Raw genomic sequence first — 22,186 nt, 5'->3', positions numbered from 1 at the left:
TTGACGACAATGACGATTGGCGGTGCGCGCTTCGAATTATCCGTAAACGCAGCAATTTCTGTTCAAACTAATGAATCGCTTTACACATGTTCTCTTACGCACTGCAAACCGAACTGTGGCTATTATTTTGAATTATCTGAAATTTCGAATTAACGAGGTGTGAATTAACAAGCTTTCACTGTATAACTTTGCATTCAAGAAGTTGGCAAGTGGATGGAGATGATGGTTGAAACTAGCTCCACAAGCATTGGGACAGCCCATTCACCAACTGCTACACTTGCAGAACCACTTGCAGTCCCCCCCCCCCCCCCCCTTCTCTCAGCATTGATGGTGATGACCAAGTCGGTGACCACAAAGCCCATGATTGCTAGATTATAAAAAGTCAGCGATCACAAAGTCGGTTATTTCCAAGACAGCCATTACAAAGCCAACAATTGCAGAGACTGCAAAGTAAACGACCCCAAGGCCAGTGATTACCGAGTCTGCAATTACAAAGCTAGCAAATCAAAAAGACTGTGATTGCAGAGCACCAGAGCGTTCGCTCTGTCATTGATCACAGGCTGGCAATGTTTACTCTGTTGACAACTACAGAGAGCGATCGCCAAGTCGGTGAAATGGCAGAGCGTCCTGCAACATACCTTTGAGCCGCTGGTATATGTACAGGGGCTTGATGACGTCGCCAGATTTCTCCAGGGCACGCTTCATGTGCCTCTGGAGCTCACACATCATGCAGAAGTTCAGCGTCTTGCCTGCACGAACATGAAAGGTGCAGACGGTCAATAGTACGAAAGTGAAAAAAAAAAAAAGCCTATTGATTCACAACTGAATGACTGCATTATAGTAAATGAGGAGAAATAGTGGTTTGATGTTAGAAGAGAAGCACTGCGTTGCAGGGTGGGGCGAGAACGAGAGGATGGAAAGGACAGGTCAACTACACTATGAAATCGCACCTGACACGCAACTAAGTTCATTATACAGAAAACCTCGTAACAGCGCATTCGTAACACTTATGACGGCATGACTATCCTTCATATTTACTTCATTATAAATGATAGTTCTATCATCAACTCTGAGATTTCACTATATGGGTACCCAGACCACCGGGTGCAAGTTCGAGATACCCTCCTTTCCTTTAGTAAAACACCAAAACAACTTGACAATCAATTAGCCATGGTCACTACACTGAATGACAGTATGTCGTTCAGACTTTGTTGAAAGAGAGAGAAAGAAACGAAAGTGACAAAAATCGGAAATCTGCTGCATTAGGACCACGGCTGCCACATGGCCTGGCACAGTAAAAGCTCATTGATTCGGATTTCACGGGACTGGAAGAGATGTTTAGATTAAAGCAATACCGACACAAAAACTGTAGCCTCGCGTTTTTTTCCTGCAATGTATTGCAGGGGACCTGTTAGTCGTAACACGACACATTGTTTGCTACAACACAGGACAGATAATTATTTACAAGCCCCTCAATATCAACCTGTTTTGGTTTGAAAGAGCTCCAAAAATGAGAAGTCACCGGGTGCAACTATGACCACTTCGTGCGTGCAGCTACCGACCATGTCAGCCCGCAGAGCTGCGACGCACTTTTCCACACGGTCTGCATAGAGAATTCTTTTCCAATAGGAAACGGGAGTGCAGTGTAACAAACACAAAACTTTGAACTAGTGCGCTGCGGCCAGTATAGACTGATGGAACAAGTGCGTCAAAAGAAAATGGCACCTACGACGTCATCATAACCTGTTTTAATTGACTGCGGCGTGGTGATGTGAGGGATGTGAAGAGGTCTTTTTAGATGCTGTCAATACCTTCAAATTTCAAAATTGCTGTAAAATACCTCCCAAGCTATATTCGCTGGTGATATTTTGCAGATGATATGGGCATGCTCACGAGAATCGATTCCACAGGCTATCTCGCCCGTGAATTTTTGGGTCAGTACCCCTTTTAACAGAAGTCCGAATTATAAAATGTATCTTGAAAACAAAGAAATGTGTATTAGATCAATACACTGTCACTTTCTTGACGACTACCTAGATGCTTTACTAATTTTGCATCAGCTTATTTCACAATGCGACCACAGCGCAAGATTTAAGAGGGCAGACTGGTCTTAGACATTTTGTTTATTGCTTCAGCGATCTTGATCAAACTGCACAGGTTTATGCAGTTTTTTCTGCTTATTTCAAATATTTCATTTGTTTTCCTGCAAATCATCTTGTTCCTGAGATAACTTATATTCACCCCCTATTTTTAAGGCCGCCATAGAAAAACAAGCGCTTAATTGCATTTGTGCAACAAGTGCCAACATAGACTAATGACTATAGATTGCAATTATAGTAGATTTTTTGTTTTTAGGCCTTCCTTGGTTATTTTACAACAAAATGAACTATCCATTTTCAAAAGCAGTTGGAATTGTGTAACAATTTTGATGAGTAATTGATTAAAAAGACTTGTGCTCTAAATTGTGCTCCCATACTTGCATTCTATACACATACAGGTTTCCATTGCAAAAAAAAAAAAAATTATTATTGCACCTCCCTAGCTGCAGGGATATTGAGGCCTCAAAACTGAACAGTCATAAATTTACTTTTTTAGGAGAAAATGAAAAAAAAAAAAACTGAATACACACAGCTTTTTCAAAAAGGGACAATCATGGTGTGCATGTTTTGCGATCCTCATAAAGGTGCTCATAAATTCGTAGCAGAGCTTCTAACTCAGGTGCCAGCGAATTATAAAGAAGCCTCAAAGTCGGTTATCCATTTTTGCAGGTTCTGCATGTTTACAGCACCAAGAATCTGGACTGTTAGAATGACATCACAAAAAGTACCACTTCCTGGTGTGTGAAACTTTGCAAAGAGATAGAAAAATACTTGCCGAAACCAAATATGTCAATTTTAAAAAATTAATTATTTTGTCACTTCTTGGTCCCAAAGACCAGTCTGCCCCCTCAAGAAATTAAATACAGTCGAATCAACAAGCTTTTGTTTGAGTCAGTTAAGGCCCACACTTCCCTCGTGGTGAAGCCAGTACAACCCGGTACGCCACTCGCGCAGCAAGTACCACAACCGGTGTGCACTCACACTTGGCGCAGTGGTCGTCCTGGTGCAGGAGGTAGTTGGCCAGGGGCGGGCAGTAGGTCAGGCACTGGATGACCGTGTTCATGAAGCAGGTGTTGCCCATGTTCACGAGGCCAGCACCGATGCGCCGCTGCTCCCGCCAGTCCAGCCAGACGGAGTCCGAGGAGTGGAGGCGCACCCGGGGCTCGGGGATGCCGTCTTCGCCGTACCCGTCGTCCCGACGCACCGCCTTGTTCCCGGCGTCACTGCCGCCGCCCAACCCGTTTGTCAGGGCTGCACCGTTCACCATCGTCTTGCCCCCTGGTGCAATTCACCAACATGAAGAAACACGTCTTTAACATGGGTGCTAAAAGTTTTGCTCTCTTCTGCACATCAGGTGCAGCACTATGGAAGCTAAAGAGACCTCTTGCACAAGATGCATCCAGAGCAAGAAAATGTTTAACAATGTCACCACCCATGTAATTTTTTTTGTTCTTAGACTGCGTAATAATGGAGATGCACTGCACCTTGTAAATAAACATAACCCATTATTTATACAGTTATCGTTAGGAAATGCTGAATAGCTCAGCGTCTGCTTCCATATCATAGACTTCACAAAAGGTTCCGAAGGCATGCAGCAAGAGCCATTCGCACAGGCCACATTTATGACAACGAAACTCAAGGCAAGACATGCAGACTTACACATTTTGCTGACCAAACTTGCAAGGCGTCTTACCACCGTTGTTGTAACAAGCATTCACACTAAAAATATTATGCCTTTAGTTGTCAAATGCACAATATGGTTACAAGGCATGGCACAGTGGGCCATTCCGGTTCAATTTTGAGCGCGCAGGGCTCCATGGCACACGTCTAAATCAATGTGCCGGGCGTTCTCGCGCTACAACACTGTCGTAATATCGCCATGGTGCAGCATACCCAACAGCCATATGTTGTAGCCTTGGCTTGTGAAACGTTGGAAGCAATCTTTCGTTAATTAGCAAACCCTGTCACGCTTACCTATCTTGTGTAGGGAGTTGTTCTTGCTCAGCTGTCCGTTGTGCACCGGCGATGGCGACAGGGGTGCGTACTTTGCCCTCAGCGCCTCAGTGGAGTGCTTTCCCCCACTGTCACCTGGCTCAAAGTCGACGCGGGACAGAAGCACCGACGAACGCGAGCCACCAGCAACCTGCAGCAGTGACATGGCATTATTCCGGGGAGGAGCACAGCACACATCGACTTTAACAAACAAACAAAGATTCCTGCCTTTCCAGTATGATAACACGTTGTGTCGACATGTTACAGTAACATGCTGAGTGATCTTGTGATGCCCCAAGTTAGTGCCAAGTCCAAGACAATAGCATGTCATTTATGTTCCAAGTTATTGTGTTGTTATGTCATCATGATATGTCTGCAGTTTATGTTATGGCATGATAATAACTTGTGTTATGACACGTTATGTCACTCCAAAGTTAATGGTGTGTATTTTAACTTCCATGTTAATGCTGTGTCATGTTACATATTTATGTTATCATGACATGCCATGTCAGTCCCTAGCAGATGCGTTGTCACGTTAACATGTTACATTACTAGGTCATGTCCCGAGTTTATATTACATTTGCTAACATGTCTTGTTCTTTATGTTATCATCAGAATCACATTTTATCAGTCGCATTAACATATTAACATGCTACAATAGCAAACATTCATTCCGTCCGAGCAGCAAGTTCTTCCACAGCAACACTTTCATCGCAATATGTTCATGCAGCGCACACCTGTTGATTGAGGCCGAGCGGACTACGGCCGAGCCCCATGCTGATGGAGTTGCTGATCATCTTCAAACTTTCTTGCGGCATCTTTCCCACGGGTGCTCGTGGCGTCGCCGCCAAGCAGGGAAGGCAGGATGGGGGTGGCACGGTGAATTCTTAGAACCTACAAGAGGTGCTGACTAGACTCCTCCCCAATGTCTGGGCCACTGAAACGAAGAGAATACAAGAGGTGCTGACTAGACTCCTCCCCAATGTCTGGGCCACTGAAACCAAGAGAATGTGAAAGGGGAAATGAATTGTCATACCTCAACGAACACAGAAAGATACGTTAAAACGACAGCACGAGCTAGTGGGTAAGCCTTCGCCCTATCAAAAAAAATTGGGGGCACCTGACCTATCCCTTTTCTTTGACTTTTGATTTCATTGCGCAATGCTCCCTCCTAAGTGTTTCCTTTCTGGGCGGCAAAGTTGGACCGTTATCCACCTAGTACTTAGCGGCAAAACACTTCAGTTGCTACAGGCAACAAAGCCCGTTACGAGCTCACATTTAGGCAGCAATGAAATGTAGCCATGAGAAACGACAAGTTGCCCTGACGAAGGACCCGACTGCTATACCAGAAATACCTGTTTGCCGACAAGCTCATCATCATGCAAGCATTAGTCATTGGGAAACTGCGCACACAAATATGGATGTGACCAGCACAGTTTTTCAGGCTGTGTTTGTTTGCATTTTCAGACATTGTTTTTTTTTTGTTGTTGTGTGTGTGTTCAGACTGACAATTTCACTGACACTTGTAATACAGTAAACGCTTTGTCTGAAAAGTAGGTAAGGTGGGCCAGTTGAACACAGTAACATTTGAACAGCATGACTAGATAGAGACTGAGCTCCATAAAGCTTCTTTTCCCTTTTCATTGACAACCACTTAAAACACCAGTCAAGATCCGATGTCAGTCACAGAAGCAGAAGCCTGTGAACGGCCTACAATCTTGTACAACAAGAGCAAGGCCCGCTAAATACAAGCGTCGAACTCGCACTCTTTCAGGGAGGACTGCCACTCCAATGATCGCTGCTCTGAGCTGTGCTGCGGGTGCTGGCCTGGGTAAGCTAACAGTACCCACATCTAACTTACTCAGGCTTGCTGCGCGTGCTGCTAGCCCGTGTTATCTAATTAAAAGATAGCTTGAGTGGACAGTTGTCGACATTTAGAAACGTATTCCCAATCATTACAAACACACCATGAACTACTGGCGAGCACAGGTCTTTCAACACGAAGTCATGCTGCACTACATGAAGGAATGTGCACTTCCGTATTCAGAGGACTGGTCAGATTAGGTGGGCACCTTAATACATATCGGTGGTGGTGGTTGTTAGGTGCCCGAGAGTTCCCGACAAATGTAGGCAATGCCACAGGCGTACGAATAGACATCAAGTCCATTCAGTAGACGTTCTGTGAAGTTTGCCACGGAAGCCAATTTAGACAGTGTTAAATTAGTCATCTGCTTCACTGCGATTGGCCAACAGGGCCGCTCAAAATCGGGAGCCTCCCCGACGTCCGAGAATATGGCAGAACTTCACGGTGCACGAAACGGCACCCCAAGAACTCACGAATACCGTTCCGCGCATGGGACAACACCGGAGTTTCCTTGGCTTCGTCTCAGGCCAGCATTGCTTTTCGCTCCCGATAGACCATTCTCACAATTCACAAGTGTGCTTCTCTATGCTTCATTATTCACCCAACTAATGGCGGCATCTGTCATCCTTCAAAGTGGGCCGAGTCACACGTGCTGGGACTTGTCAGTTATGCATGTTGACGAAGCACACTTCAACGCTCCCTTCGCAGCAAGTGACTAGCCGCCATTACTTGATCTAAACACCCCCCCCCCCCCCCACCACAGAAAAACTAGTTTCAAAATTATTAAAAAACGTTGTAAATAACAAGCAGACATGATGAAGTTACCGAAAATGTTCAGTTTCACGAACCTTGCTGCGAATAGAGCTTAGAGGATTGAGTTTTACGAACAAGACATTGCTTAGTTTTGCGTTCCACGAAAATATTCGTAGACTTCCAACACCAAGGCTCAATCAACAAGAAGGGCACGTTTCCTTCAGAATTTCGCGTTGTTTTTCTTTTTCGTTCTTTCAACATGGTGGTAAGCAGGCGCGGCGAATGGCGATTTCCAGTGCGCCGAGATTTCGCGATTCCCCCCTTGGCTTGGACCGGCGCCAACGCTGACAAGCAACACACCCGACTCGCCAGCACGCTTGCCGCAGGAGCCCAAAAACAGCAACGCATCTGCGGCCTCTTCAAACAAGCACTCACCTACATCGAAGCACTGGTGGTGATGGGCGAGGGGGCCTCAGAAGGTTATCATCCACGCTTCCCATTATCCCGTGATTAGCACTGAGTAATAGTTAAAGCTTTCGCAGGAGGCGCGAATGAATCGCGCAACGAGACACGCGCACAACTTTTTAAGATGTCTCACTTTTGTACTTGCTTCGCGGCGAACGCAAAAACACGCCAGCGTGGAAGAAGCTATCGAAGGAACCTAATGAAAACGAAGTGGTCGCACTGGCAAATGGTACGGGCGCTAAAGAAACAACGTCTCGACGAAACATTAACAGGGAGACAATACTGCTTCCGACGTTGTGCGACGTACAAACCAGTTGTGAAAGCCAGCGTGACTCTACGAAACAAAAAAAAAAGGGGGGGGGGGGGGGGGGTGGCGCATTCAAGTCACGTGAATTTAAAATAGGCGGGCTTTGAGACGCAACCGACGTCTTCGCATCGCCGATCGATTTTATTGTTTTTTTTTTTCTCTCCTTCGTGCGGTGCGCGTTTCTGTCCTATTTATTTTTTACGTCTACGCCGGCCGGTCGATCTTGTAGCTGTCCCAACAGATATGGCAATTTCTTTTCCAAAACGGATCGTAAAAGAAAAGTTAATCCGTGGCAATAGCGTGAAGTTGGTTGTGTGGGTCAACTTATCCGTAGCTCAAGCGGAATGCGCTTAGCGATAAGATAGATGCGAGTACAGGCTTCAATTCCAAGGAAAATCAGCGGAAGCGTCCTTCAGATCTTCGATATCGAAAGATATAACAGTCCAAAAAAAAAAAAAAAGGCGGGTATCAGAAAAACTCCGCCTCAAAAAATGGCCCCGCAAACGAAATAAACGGGAGCAGATTTCGCAAAAAAGGGGAACAAGAATACGAAGACGGCAATGGCGACATGTCTGGCAATCAATTCGGCTGGTTACTACGCGATCAAACATCGGTCGTCGCGTGTGGAGCTCCCAAATGCGTACGCGTCTGCCTTTCTTTCGGTGGAATCCTCAGAGAAAGGTTCTCAAGCACAAAATGGAACGCGCATTAGCTAACGATGCCGGGAACGACCAAGCGCGATTTGATAACCACGCTTAATCACGCGCTCTTTAATCAAAAAGCCTGCACATTTAGCTGGTTAAACCGTCGCAAGCATTGGTCTGAGAGTACTGGAACGGCCTCGGCAACGTTGAAAACGTGTCGCAGAGCTACGTGACTGCCTAGCTCGTAGTTTTCGGGTTTATATCATAACCGTCGGTAGATTTTAATGACGCGGCACGCTAGTGTAGCGACTACACATCAGCGCTGCCGTTGCCGTAAACAACAGGGGGTTGTTGCGTCGCGTTTTTTTGAGTGACGGGGACCCCAAACGAGTCCGCCTAAGATCGTAAAGCTGGTTGTCTGCGAGGTGAAAAAAAAAAATGCGAAGCGCCTGGACTCGAGGTACACGTCAAAATAGGCCTAGCGCACCGGCCTGCGAGGCCACATGGGACGACGTCCGGCGGCGCACTTCGAAGCAGTTGCGCGCGAAGCCGAGCTGGGCGCCCGGTCACCTACACTAGCGCTGCCGGCCGCCCGACACACTCGTCTAAGTGCCGTGCTCCTCATCCAAAAAACACGTGTAAGCTCGCACACGAAGCGTTTCTGGGCTGCGCGTCGACCTTCGGCCACTTCCAGCGTCCTCGAAGCACCGATGGTGGAGACGGCATCCCAACAAACGCGCCGAGCGACGGCGAAAAATCATTGCGTCCGCGCCGTGCGGCTCAACTAGGCGAGCATTTTAGGCCTAGGTTTCGCCTATCGTCAGCTGCGCTTGCCCGCCGACCGGCGCTCAGCAAACCGCGATCGGTTGTTTCTGCGAACGATATGGGTATGAGACTTACCTGTGACAGCCGCGTGCTGTGTCATGGCCAACAAGTATCCGTCGCCGGCGTCACTACACACAATCGGTGACCACTACGATATTTTTTTTTTATAAAGGGGGCCAGTCGGTACGCTCAGGAACTGGCCGAAACACAAAAGACCGGCGCGCCACCTAGGACAATAAAGTGTGTCGATTAGCGCTCCAGAGATGGCGCTACCAGCAGTAAGGTTTGTTTGGCGCGAAGATTGCTTTAGGCGAGTTGCGTTCGCGCCAGAACAAACCACGAGTTCAGTCCGGTTTACGGAACACTACAGCACTATGAAATAATGTCAGCAAATAACTTATAAACTTGACGTAAAGAGAGAGAGTAAAACTTTATTGAAGGGGAAAGGGAGAGGGGCGTTTTAGAGCCTTTATGGTTGGGGCCCTACGTCCAGGGCTCCACTGGCCTTAGCCGCCCGCCGGACTTGATCCAGTAGTGCGAGCTGCACTCCTGGGTCCGAGCTAGCGAGGTGTGCCTCCCACTGCTCCATACTAGGTGTTAGAGGTTCGCCGAGAAAATTGGTTATGTCGCTTGGTTTACGATCGCACCCCCACGATATGTGGTAGAGAGTCGGTCTTCCGCCGCACCACGGACATACAGCCGGGTAAAGAGTTGGATGTATCGCGTGTAACTTCAGTAGGTGCGGAAATACATCCGTTTGAATTTTTCTAAGGTCAGTGGCCTCTTCCCCATTAAGGGATCTGTGAGGTGTTCCACATTTTTGACGCGTGAAGCGCTGGTGAGCTAGAATCTCCCTAGGTAAAATTGGCATGGTCAATGAAAGAGATGGATTCTCCGCTCGGTTACAAAACGCACGAGCTAGAGCGTCCGCCCTTTCATTGCCTTCGAGACCTGCGTGTCCCGGGCACCAGATCAAGCGATGGTGGTGAGTGAGTTTGGATCCTAGCAGCCTCAGCCCCATTGCTGGAAGGCGGCCCCTTAAAAAGAGCCGGCAGGCTTCCTGGGAGTCGGATAAAATAACTGATGGCTCCCCTCTACGCTCCTGAAACCTTAAGGCTAAGGCTATGGCCATCGTCTCCGCCTTTGTAGCCGAGGTCGTGCGTACGGAGGCACTCGTTAGCAGCGTCATGTTGTTATCGACAACAGTAATTATGTGTCTCTGCCAATCGAAACTGGCCGCATCGACGTACGCGACATTGGAAGCTGAGCCGAATTGCTTTCGAAGCCAGTTTACCCTCGCAGTACGTCGCTCAGCGTGAAAGTCGTGATGCATATTTTTGGGCACCGGTGCGATTGAGATTCGCCTGCGAACCTCTTGGGCTACGTCGACCAGCTCCTCATCAATGTGCTGTGGGTGGGGCGAAATTCCTATTCTAGTGAGTATCGCCCTGCCTGCTGAAGTTTCACTTAGACGATTCCTCTGAGACATGAGGACTGCGGCACTGAGCTCAGCATAAGTGTTATGTATACCGAGAGCTAGGAGCCGCTCGGTCGGTGTGCTGGTGGGTAGACCAAGTGCTGCCTTAAAAGCGCTTCTAATGAGCACATCCACCTGGCTCTCCTCACTTCTGTCGAGTGAGTGGTACGGTAGGCCATACGTCACTCTGCTCAAAACTAAGGCCTGGACAAGCCGGAGAGTATCCTTTTCTTTCATGCCTTTTTTATGATAAGTGATGCGACGGATCATTCTAGCTATCTGTTTAACCGTAGTCTTTAAGGTGGTTATCGTGTGACTGGCTTTGCCATTGCTTTGGACCCAGAAGCCAAGTATACGGGCCTGAGTAACCTCGGCTATGGCATGGCCGTCTACCTGTAAGTTTATGTCACCGTTACTTTTGTAATACTTACTGTGTATTCTTATGAGTTCAGATTTTTCAGGCGCACAGCTCAGCCCACTATTTCTTGCGAACTCTGCCACAGCTGTCGCAGCAGCCTGGAGGGTCTGCTCTTTCAGCGCCAGTGAACCCTTCGTAGCCCAGAGTGTGATGTCGTCCGCATACAATGTATATCCAAGGTGCGGGATTGCTTCGAGCTCGTGAGCAAGTCTGCGCATAGCTATGTTAAAGAGCAAGGGGGAGATGACTGCCCCTTGCGGTGTGCCTTTATTTGGCATCGAGAACGGCACCGACCTCGTGTCGCCTATCCCAATAGTTGCCGTCCGCCCAGAGAGGAAGGATTTAATGTAGTTAAATGTACGCTTTCCGCAGCCGATTGTGTTGAGTTCAGAGAGAATGGCCTCGTGCGAAACATTATCAAAGGCCCCTTTGAGGTCGAGGGCCAAAACCAAATGTTCGCCTCCCCTGGGTACGCAACTCATGACCTCTTCTTTTAAAAGGAGGAAGGCATCCTGGGTTGAGAGTCCGGAGCGAAAACCAATCATGGTAGCGGGAAACAGATTTTCTTTTTCAATGTAATTTTGAAGCCGTGTCTGTACTACTCGCTCGTAGAGCTTGCCCATGCACGAAGTAAGCGAAATGGGCCGCAGGGCTCCGAGCGATGGTGCTTTACCGGGCTTTGGTATAGTTATTATTTTGGCTTCCTTCCACTCCGGAGGAACGTGACCTTGGGACCAGCAGTGGTCGTTAAGAAATTGCGTTATCTGCTCAAGAACCTCAGTGCTGAGGTTTCTTATCATAGCGTTTGTTATACCATCCGACCCCGGCGCAGAGTTCCGATTGGCTGCCTGGGCTGCCGCGAAAACCTCTTCTTTCGTGATTGCGGCGTCTAATGTGGCATTCTCGCTGCCGATGTACTCTAATGTACATGGCGGAACCACATCAGTACCGATATAACGGTCTTTAAGCGCCTGGATCAACTCTCCGTCGGTGCCGGGGTAGCTGTGTACTATTCTTTGAAGAATGCGGTTCATGGAGGACTTAGATTTGTCCGGCTCCAGCATGGACCTCAGTATCGCCCACGTCTGGCTAGTCCCTAGTGTACCGCGGAGAGAACCGCAAAACTGCACCCAACCATCGGTGGCAAGTTTCGTTGCGTATTCATTCGCTTCCTCCGACAGAGCAGCGATTCGCCTGTAGAGGCAGCGGTTGAGGCGTTGTTTTTTCCATCTCTTGATCAGGCGTCGCCTACTATCCCACATGTGCAATAGGTGCCGGTCTATCGCAGGCGCCTCAACTGTGCGCGCTATTTTCTTAGAGGTGGCATCATGCGTTTCTCGAATGAAAGCAACCCACCCACTGACATCACAGGGCGTTTGCTCCGGCAGAGGGCGCTTTCGAAAGGTCACCCAGTCTGTCATCACAACGTCCCCAGCGACACGACGAACTTTTGGTGATGCTATAGAGGTGCTAAGAATATAATGGTCACTACCAAGGTTTTCATCGAGGTTTGACCACGTGGCATTTTTAATGTTGAAGGTGAAGGTCAAATCAGGGTACGTGTCCCTGCTAATGCTATTACCAAGCCTGGTGGGTGCTGTTGGCAGAGTGATAAGGGTAAAACCTAATTTAGACGTGGTGTTCTCTAATAACACTCCCTTGGGTGAATCCCGGACGTAGCCCCAAGCGGTGCTCGGAGCATTAAAGTCGCCCACCACCACTAATTGATCTCTGGTGCCAACGGCTCGAACTGCCTCGTTTAGGAGTGGGCCGAAGTCGTCATTCCGGTTTTTGGGAGGACTGTATATGTTTAAAATTTTCGTTCGTACTTTTCCTCGTTTTTGTGGGAAGACATCGATAATTTGGTGATTAATGTCAGTCTGTTCGTAATGGTCTAGCGCAACTGTCATGAAGTTACTCACCAGCGCTGCAACGCGGGGGTATTTTGGATCGTATAATGTGTAATATCCCTGCAATTTGACGGGACGGTTCCCAACTTCTTGCAGGCATATTACATCAGGTGGGATTAGTGCCGAATGGATGTAATTCTGCAATGCCGCCGCTCGTTTGTGGAACGTGCGACAATTCCACTGCCAGATTTCTAGGTGGTCGGAGTTTTGCGTGGAATTAGTTCGCGCCATGGTGACTACTGCCTTTATTGGGGGGTGTCTGCTTTCTCCGTGATTCGACGGTCCTTCGGTAGTGGACTGCTCGCGGAGGTAACACTGACCCGCTTGTTGATGGCACGCTGAATGCCTACAACTGAGTCATTAACGTATCGTCTTTGTTGTTCCGTTTCTGCTGCAAACTCTTTCCTGTACTCCGAAAACATTTGATGCATTTGCTGCATCATCTGCTCTCGGAGTTCAGACGCTGCTCGTTGCTGTTGTGATTGGAGTTCTCGCATTAAGTTTCGCAAGCTCTGCAACTGTTCCCCCATCTGTAACTGGCTAACGTGGGCCTCCTCGCTAAACCTCTGAGGTATGTCTACTTTCGCCGTTCCTCCCTCCAAAGAGTGGGCTACGGTTGCCCTGGAGATAGCATGAGTGGCGTTGTTGTTCGCCTCTAAGGCGTTAAGCCTGGCTTCAAGTTTGGTTTCTAAAGATGATATGATTTTGTGGAACTCCCGGCGTTCCTCCTTAATCTGGCATCGAAGTTTCTCGTTTTCTAAAGCAAGCTGCTTATTCTCGGCAACCATTTTCTGATATTCGGGATTCTCAGTTAAGGGAGCAGATGGAGACACAATCCTCGTCCAGCTCACCGTGTTTGCTGGCTGGCAGGCGGCTGCCTCCGTCCCCTCTTTGGGCGGCGTCAAGATTTGTACCAGCGCTTTCTTCTTCTGCTGCTGATGCTGCTGCTGTTGCTGCTGCTGCTGTTGCTGTTGCTGTTGCTGCTGTTGCTGCTGCTGCTGCTGTTGTTGTTGCTGCTGCTGTTGCTGCTGTTGGTGCTGCTGCTGATGCGGCTGTTTGTTGAGTCGTTTTCTGGACGCAGACTGGGCTCGACCCTTTGAGGAAGCCCGTGACTTGGATCTTGAACGTGAGCGTGATTCCACTGACGAGTCCCGCTCGGAGCTGAACCAGCGTGGATGGTGCCTCCGTTTTGGCTGATCCACTCGGGACCTCCTAGGCGGAACGTGTTTAAGCTTCTTCTTGCACATTTTGTCACCTGTCATATGGTCCTCACCACATATCACGCACTTAGGGGTACACGCGTGTCCTTGTGCGGGTTCACGTGTTCCACACGTGGAGCATACATTGGCGTCGGGCGTTGGGCACACGTCAGTTCGATGCCCTGTGGAGTGGCATACCTTGCAAGCCTGCCTCGTAGGCTTGTGGGGATAACAGATGGCTTCCGCTCCCATGAAATAGACGCACCTAGGCAGTGTGCTGCCCGTGAAGGTAATGATGGCGGTCTTCGTAGATCCGAGCATGCGTGCCCGCTCAATCTTGACCCCCTGTGTTCTCACACGGAGATTCGCCATGAGTTCTGCTTGAGAAGTCCCCGACGGAATACCATGGACTATGCCTCGTAGGACGTCCTCAGGATCCGCCACATACGAGTTGAATGAGTGCACTCGTCCCCTGATATTCAGATGCGTGATCTCTCGCAGCTCTTTGGCTACATGCTCGTGGGGCGTCGATACGATGATAATATTCGAGCCCGGGTGGACGCGCAGCATGAAGCTACCACCGTCGAAGTGTCGGTGGCAAGCGTCTATTACAGCGGTGGAAAGTTCATAGCCGAGTATGTCTTTTACGGCGAGGCCTTTGTGAGGCCTAAGAATGATCTTTATGTCGTCCTTTGGCAGGGGCGGGAGCGGACGGCGACTTCTCGTACGACGTCGGCGCTTCACCTGACTTCCCTGCTTCGGTGGGCTGCTTGACGAGGCGTTGCACTCCACAGCTTCTGACGCGTTTTTCTGGTTTTTCTTCTGGTTCTTCTTTTGCCGGCGTGTCAAAACCGTGTGCCAGCCATCCTCCGTCCATGCGGCACCATCGTGGCGTTCCCCTGCAGACACATTGTCGACTTCTTCGGACGAACCCTGCGGTGACCAGGTCTGAACGTCCATTTGAGTGGTTTCTGTAGCAGACTCCTCATCTGTGTGAACCAGTGGCTGCTCCTGAGGAGACCTCGGTGTTTCCTGAAGAGCGTCCATCCGCCGACGCTTGAGACGCGGCCACGACGCAGAAGCCGCTATGCGGCGGTGCGTCTGGCCGGGCGCGACGGTCGCTGCCTCGAAGTTTTCAGCTTGCAGAAAACCGAAAAACAGCCACTCACCGCTGAAATTCGACGTTCACTGTTCGCTGTACTTTCACGAATCCGATGCACTTCAAACAACCAGAAATCGCCGAAAAACCATAGAAAATCTGCGGAGCCGATGCGACGCGCGTCCGCACACCGTGGCCCCCTAGCGGCCGATCCGCATGGTAAAGAAAACTAGTCGCAGAGAATGTTTGAGTGCAGACGACGGTAATATCTTACCAAACTTGACGTAAAATCGCAATCAAATCACAAACTAAAAAAAATAAGTGTGCTGTAAACGTGATACCTAAACGTGATTTTTTCGGGCTACGCCCACAGAACTTAAAACTGCGACGCATAAATTGCAACCAACAAATTTATTTCTTAGAGATTCTTGTACACAGCATGCTACTCATATTACTAGAACAGACCCATCTGTTTGCTTGCAAGGCCACTGGTGGAGTGGCATATGTTAGACTACGCGTGATATCAGCGTCGTTTTATTGCCGTTCTTAAAGAACCCAAAACAGCTGAGCATTTGAGTCGTAGAAAACATGCAAACTCACGGCTGAAATTAGAAATGCACATATGTTCATGCGCTAAATAGAAAGTATATCAACAAACCAGCACTATCCACTATTTTCACTATGTTCCGGCACAGTTCTTTAACGATTACGGTGACGCAGACTAACCGCAAACCCCCTTAGAAGAAAGCGGAAGAACTGCCGTCAAGGTCAAGGTACTGCATGGGTTGTTGCAGTTCAGCTTCGACCGTAGCCCGGAGAAATTCGTCACTGCTTATCAGAGCAGCCAGCTGCTGGAATCTGTCCAGCTTGTAGTGAAACAGTTCATTGGCTTCAGCTACATCGGCCATTTTCTGGTCTAGCCGTTTCTCAGTCCGCTCCACGTCGGCCAAGGCGTAGCGTACCTTCGAAGCGAGCGAGCCGATACTCTCCCTCCGAGACGTCTCGAGCCAAGTCGAGTCGTGACCAACGGCACTGCCATCCAAGATTCGATTGATCAACCCGTTGTTCGATCCGTACCGAGCGTGCGCTTGCCGCCTTACATGGTCGATCTCTTGCTGCTCCGGAAAGGCATTAGCCGGTGCCATCTTGAAACCGGTGCCGGTATGCGGCTCGGGAGCGGTACTCGCCTGTCCGCTGCGGATCTTGCCGCCGTAGTCCAGCCGTAGGGCATTGCTCCAGGACGCGGGACGTTGTTGAAACCGAAACGCCGGCTCTACAACGGCCGCTACGTCGCTCGCGGCAGCCGGGCGCAAGGACGACTTGTCTTTCGTCCCCGGTGGAACAGACGACGCGGAAGGAGTCGTCTGCTGCGTTTTCGGAGGAGTTGTGTGCGGGGCGCCGCGTTGTCCTTGCTGGCCTTGGGCTGAAGTCGCCGCGGACGGCACTGGGGTCGCTTTTAGCAGCGGAAAGAACGCCGCCGACGGCGGCAAGAACTGTAGCACCTTCTGGCCCGCCTGTTCACGTAGTTCGAACTTCAACGCACTCGTTGGTATGAGCAAGATGGCCTCCTTCCCGTGGGCGGGCTGGAAGGCGTACGCGATGCAGGTCGTCGGCTGGCCCGGCGTCGAAGGCTGCTTCTTCGCGTTCGGTGCCGGGCCGAGGGCCATTGGCACGGCCGAGAGCTTAGACGAGGACGCGACGGCGGAGGGCTTGGCCGGGTTGCCGACAGTGTAGGGCTGGGGGCGACCGCTTCGGGACGTTGCGGAAGGCACCTTGCTACGAGACATGACGGCGAACGGTCGGTGTAGGCGTGCGGAACGCTCTTCTCTGAATAAGCGATGGCAAAAAACGAAACAGAGAGCGCTTACGCGGAGCTGCAGTCTTCCGGTGCACGCACCGTTTATTGCCGAGCATATGTGGGAAGATAGTTTCACCAGCCGACTCTTATATATAGAAAGCAAGAATAAAACGAATAAATATGTGACGATGCATCGTATGGAACGCGATTTCGGGTTCACAAAGTTGAAAGATAACGACAGAACCCAAGCGCTGCATTGCTTGCGCGCGAATTGACGGCCCCCAGCGAACGCACACCAAAGTCGTTCTTATCCCCGTACATATCGCACACTATTCAAGCATCTGTAGCTCCACGCCTGCTGTGTGAACTGCGCTAAGACTGAGTACAACAAAAGAAACTTTCGACGCGAATGTGTACAGTTGGCTCGCGATAAGGAGCCCGAAAGTCGACACTGAACAACAGCGTAGCCAGAAGCGCGGTGCCGTTTTTTTTTTTTTTTTCTACTGAAGGGCCACACGGGACAAGTACGTTTCTTCAAAGGACGGGGGGGGGGGGGAGGGGAGGGGTAGGCTGGGAACATATGCGTTGTGTTTTGCTAAGATTAATCAGGGGGAGGGGCGACAGGCAGAAATTTCCGGGGAGGGGGGGGGGGGTTCCAGCCCCCATTGCCACTGGCCCTGGGCGTAGCCAGAAATAGTTTTTCGGGGATGAGGTAGGGGTCGTTCAAACCACCACTCATTATTTATGTTCTTGGATGTGTTTCGCCCTATGCGTTTAGATTACATGTGTGGTTTTCACATTTTTGAAGCGTATGTGAACCACCCGAAACTCGGGCCTCATGTGTCGGTTGACAATCACGCAAGTTTTAATTCAATTCAATTCAATTTTATTTCATCCCAAGGATGAGGGCAGGCTCGGGAGAAAAGTGACGTTTTGTCACTTGAGGAGAACCCGAGCCTCCCTAATACATGGCAAGCAACGTGGACATGGGTGAAGAAACATAGGCCATGAACATATAGGCAACGAACATAAGCCATGAGATGTTTAGCGCAGTACAAGTCGGAAGATGCACGTACAGTAATGCTATATACAGAGACTAATATGCGTAAGTAGTTCGGCACAAATTCCGAAGTACAATGCAAAATATGACGGAATACAGAATACTATATATATGACAACAATGCTATGCATAGAAATTGCGTGTACACACATTCACATAAATATACACACACATATGGAGATGCATATACAGACATATATATACACATACATACACACATATACATACACACATATACATATATACATATATACATACATATATATATATATATATATATATATATATATATATATATATATATATATATATATATATATATATATATATATATATATATATATATATATATATATATATATATATATATATATATATATATATATATATATATATATATATATTGCTACCTGTAGGCTGCCACAAACCATAGTGCGAATGCGCGTGTGCGCCCGACGAAGAAGATGAGGCTCGCGGGCTGCTCGAGCTCGGAGCCAGACTGGCCAGTGCTGCAACCGCTCTTGCCAATATATTTTTCGAATATATTCGTTACTCACGTAACATATTTGGTGGAGGTGGAACGATCCCCGTCCTCACCACGCAGCTCCGCAGTGGCCGCATCCTCCAGCTTCCCGCCATGGCTTCCAGTGACAACGCGTCCGCTTCATCATCTGCGGCTTCTCCGACAACCTTTGTCGCCGTCCAAACACCACGTGATCCCGGGACATTTTCTGCGCAACCTGGCCTCGACGTCGACAAATGGCTTCGCCTTTATGAACGGGTCAGTCAAACTCACCGTTGGGACCCTACCATGATGCTCGCTAATGTTCTCTTCTACTTGGACGGAACCCCGCGTGTCTGGTACGAGACAAATGAGTCCGAACTCACCAGCTGGGACACGTTCAAGGAGAAGCTACGTGACATCTTTGGGGACCCGACCGGTCGCCACGCAGCTGCACGACAGGAGCTGGCTACCCGTGTCCAGTCGCCAACTGAATCGTATGTGTCATACATCCAAGAAGTTCTCGCTCTTTGCCGAAAAGTGGACGAGGCGATGTCTGAGGCTGAAAAGGTTGGACACGTTTTGAAGGGGATCGCGGACGACGCCTTCAATTTGCTGGTGTACACTAACGTCTCGACCATCGACCGTGTAATTCAAGAATGCCGCCGTTTCGAAACAGCAAAAAGCCGTCGGGTGCGCCCTCCTTTTTCTCGGTTGCCAAACACGGCGGCTACGTCCACCTGCTCCGATTCTACCGTCACACCGCCCTTTGAGCAGAGTGTAACGCGTATCGTTCGACGGGAACTTGAAGCAGCAAGTCCAGCGCCGCTTCAGCCCACTTCCTTCGAACATACGATACCGACAACCCCCGCGATCTCCGTTATTCAGGCGGTCGTACGACAAGAATTCGCCAACCGCGGGTTCCCTGATGCTTGCCCCATCTCTTGCCCCTCCTCCAGACCAATTCCCATTAATGCACCTCGACGTGACCCATTTGTTGCTCCACGATCTCGCAACCCGGCGGAATGGCGAACTCCTGACGACAAACCGATCTGCTTCCGGTGCCACCGCGTTGGACATGTCTCCCGCTACTGCCGTGCCTCCTGGACGCCGCCACATAGGAGCCAGTTTTTCGCACCTTATAGCCCATATGAAGATCTTCGCCGGTATTCGTCCAGCCGTACCGCCCCTGCTTTCGACACGTCTAACAGCCGCCTTCCTGCTCGTTCTCCGTCCCCTCAACGCCGTCGTTCCCCGTCGCCCCAGCCACGCCGCCATCACTCGCCGCCTAACTTTTCATCGTACCCGACGGAAAACTAGACAGTGCAGCCCCTGGAGGTAGTGCTGCATCATCCCTGTCTGAACCAAACCCTCCATTGACGCTTCATACGAACAAAAATCTTGTCGATGTACACGTGGACGGTATTTCTCTGTCGGCACTAGTCGATACTGGCGCTCATGTGTCCATAATCAGCGTTCATCTTTGTCGCCGCTTAAGAAAAGTACTCACGCCCCCTGCTACCGAAGCTGTACGTGTGGCCGATGGCGGCACTGTTCCTGTCATTGGCATGTGTACGGCTCGCATACGCATCGCCGACCGTTACATCCCTGTTCTATTCACGGTGCTCCAGAACTGTCCTCATGACCCCATCTTAGGGATGGACTTCCTGTCGACCCATTCTGCTCTGATCGACTGTTCCGCTGGTACTCTTTGCTTAGACCTTCCTCTTCAGCCGGATATTCACCCTGAACCTCAACACGGCCTTTCTGCCACAGACTTCCTCCGCTTACCGCCTAAAGCCCTCACATTCACCGAATTCGCCACGACCTCACCCGTATTGGATGGGAATTACATCGTCACACCGATTCCTGATGTCCTACTGGCACGTGACGTCACCGTCCCTCACTGCATCGTAACTGTAGCCTCCAACCGGACCCGTCTACCCGTCATAAATTTCGGCTTCACAAAGCAAGTCCTCCCTGAAGGCATCCTAATTGCCACGTTGCGGTCCTTAGCCGATGATCACGTCACCACTTTCGCAGCCGACGCATGCCCCAATTTTCCTTGTCGCCCACTCGATGCCACATGCCTCGACATGTCAATACGTCCCATGATCGACCCTGACCTTCCCCCAGCGCAATCAGCCGCTCTCGCACGCCTTCTAGCTTCCTACCGTGACATCTTCGACCTTGACGACCGCCCACTCGGCCAAACTTCTCTTGTAAAGCACCGCATCAACACCGGTGATGCTGCTCCCATTCACCGTCGACCGTATCGCGTGTCCGCGTCGGAGCGCCAGATTATTCAAGCTGAAGTGAATAAGATGTTAACTAAAGGCATTATTGAGCCCTCATCAAGCCCATGGGCGTCACCCGTCGTCCTGGTTAAAAAGAAGGACAACACATGGCGTTTTTGCATCGATTACCGGCATCTAAATCGAATCACCAAAAAGGACGTGTATCCTTTACCACGTATTGATGACGCCCTCGATTGTCTCCACGGCGCACGCTACTTTTCATCCATCGACCTTCGTTCTGGTTATTGGCAGATTGCCGTAGACGAGAAAGACCAAGAAAAGACCGCCTTCATCACTCCAGATAGCCTATACCAATTCAAGGTTATGCCCTTCGGCCTATGCAATGCCCCCGCCACGTTCGAACGTATGATGGACTCTCTGCTACACGGGTTCAAATGGTCAACATGCCTGTGTTACCTAGACGACGTCCTCGTATTTGCACCTACGTTTGAGACCCACCTTGAGCGTCTGTCGGCCATTCTCGACGTCTTCCGCAAAGCTGGCCTCCAGTTGAACTCCTCGAAGTGTCACTTCGGCCGCCGACAGATTACCGTGCTGGGCCACCTTGTCGATGCTTCTGGTGTGAGACCGGACCCTGAGAAAATTCGTGCCGTCACGAATTTCCCAGTACCCCAATCCGCCAAAGATGTCCGGAGCTTTGTGGGACTTTGCTCCTACTTTAGGCGGTTCGTGAAAGATTTTGCGGCAATCGCCCAACCACTTACCGATCTTTTGAAGAAAGGCGTTCCATTTTCGTGGGGGTCCACTCAAGCTGCCGCCTTCTCTCACCTCATAACACTTTTGACGACGCCCCCTATCCTCGCCCACTTTGACCCATCTGCCCGAACTGAGGTCCGAACTGATGCCAGTGGTCACGGTATCGGAGCCGTTCTCGCCCAATGCCAACAGGGACACGACCGCGTTATCGCGTATGCTAGCCGCCTCCTTACACCTGCAGAGCGTAACTATTCGATCACAGAGCGAGAATGCCTTGCTCTTGTCTGGGCGGTCTCAAAATTCCGTCCATATTTATATGGCACTCACTTTTCCGTCGTCACCGACCACCACGCGCTCTGCTGGCTTTCATCCTTAAGAGATCCTACAGGTCGACTTGGTCGCTGGGCTCTGCGACTGCAAGAATACACCTTTTCTGTGATATACAAGTCTGGACGCCTGCACCAGGACGCCGATTGCCTTTCTCGCTATCCAGTTGACCCATCGGCCACCATACCTGACAACGACGCCTGCGTGTGCTCCGTTTCTCAACTGAACCACATAGCCGACGAGCAACGCCGTGATGCAGCCCTACGAGCTATCATTGAGCGCCTCGACTCCTCCCCATCGAACCGATCCTATCGCTCGTTCGTACTCCAGAATGGCACATTATACCGGCATAACTTCCATCCAGACGGCCCATCTCTGCTGCTTGCCATACCCAAACACCTCCGCTTGGCTGTACTCCACGAACTTCATGACG

At 49.9% G+C, this 22,186-nt stretch overlaps 1 protein-coding gene across 4 annotated transcripts in view; it reads right to left on the bottom strand.

Annotated features, from left to right (window-relative positions):
* scny (ubiquitin specific peptidase 36) overlaps positions 1 to 9,132 on the bottom strand; it is a 34,597-nt gene extending 25,465 nt beyond the window's left edge. For 3 of the 4 annotated variants that reach the window (XM_037431444.2, XM_037431447.2, XM_037431448.2), the window contains exons 1-5: positions 9,025 to 9,132; positions 4,829 to 5,028; positions 4,074 to 4,242; positions 3,081 to 3,377; positions 639 to 749 (exon numbers count right to left, since the gene is read on the bottom strand). In XM_037431444.2, coding sequence (XP_037287341.2) covers positions 639 to 749; positions 3,081 to 3,377; positions 4,074 to 4,242; positions 4,829 to 4,909 — 658 coding nt within the window. In that variant the 5' untranslated portion in view covers positions 4,910 to 5,028; positions 9,025 to 9,132. Of the gene's footprint in view, positions 1 to 638; positions 750 to 3,080; positions 3,378 to 4,073; positions 4,243 to 4,828; positions 5,029 to 7,143; positions 7,247 to 9,024 lie in introns of those variants that run through there. The other variant, XM_037431446.2, reaches the window with a different exon arrangement.
* Positions 9,133 to 22,186: the final 13,054 nt, after the last annotated feature.

The sequence above is a fragment of the Rhipicephalus microplus genome, chromosome 7, assembly GCF_043290135.1.
Source record: "Rhipicephalus microplus isolate Deutch F79 chromosome 7, USDA_Rmic, whole genome shotgun sequence".
NCBI classification, from domain to species: domain Eukaryota; kingdom Metazoa; phylum Arthropoda; class Arachnida; order Ixodida; family Ixodidae; genus Rhipicephalus; species Rhipicephalus microplus.
The sequence above is the reverse complement of the archived record's forward strand: the minus strand, read 5'-3'. Positions and strand labels throughout refer to the sequence as shown.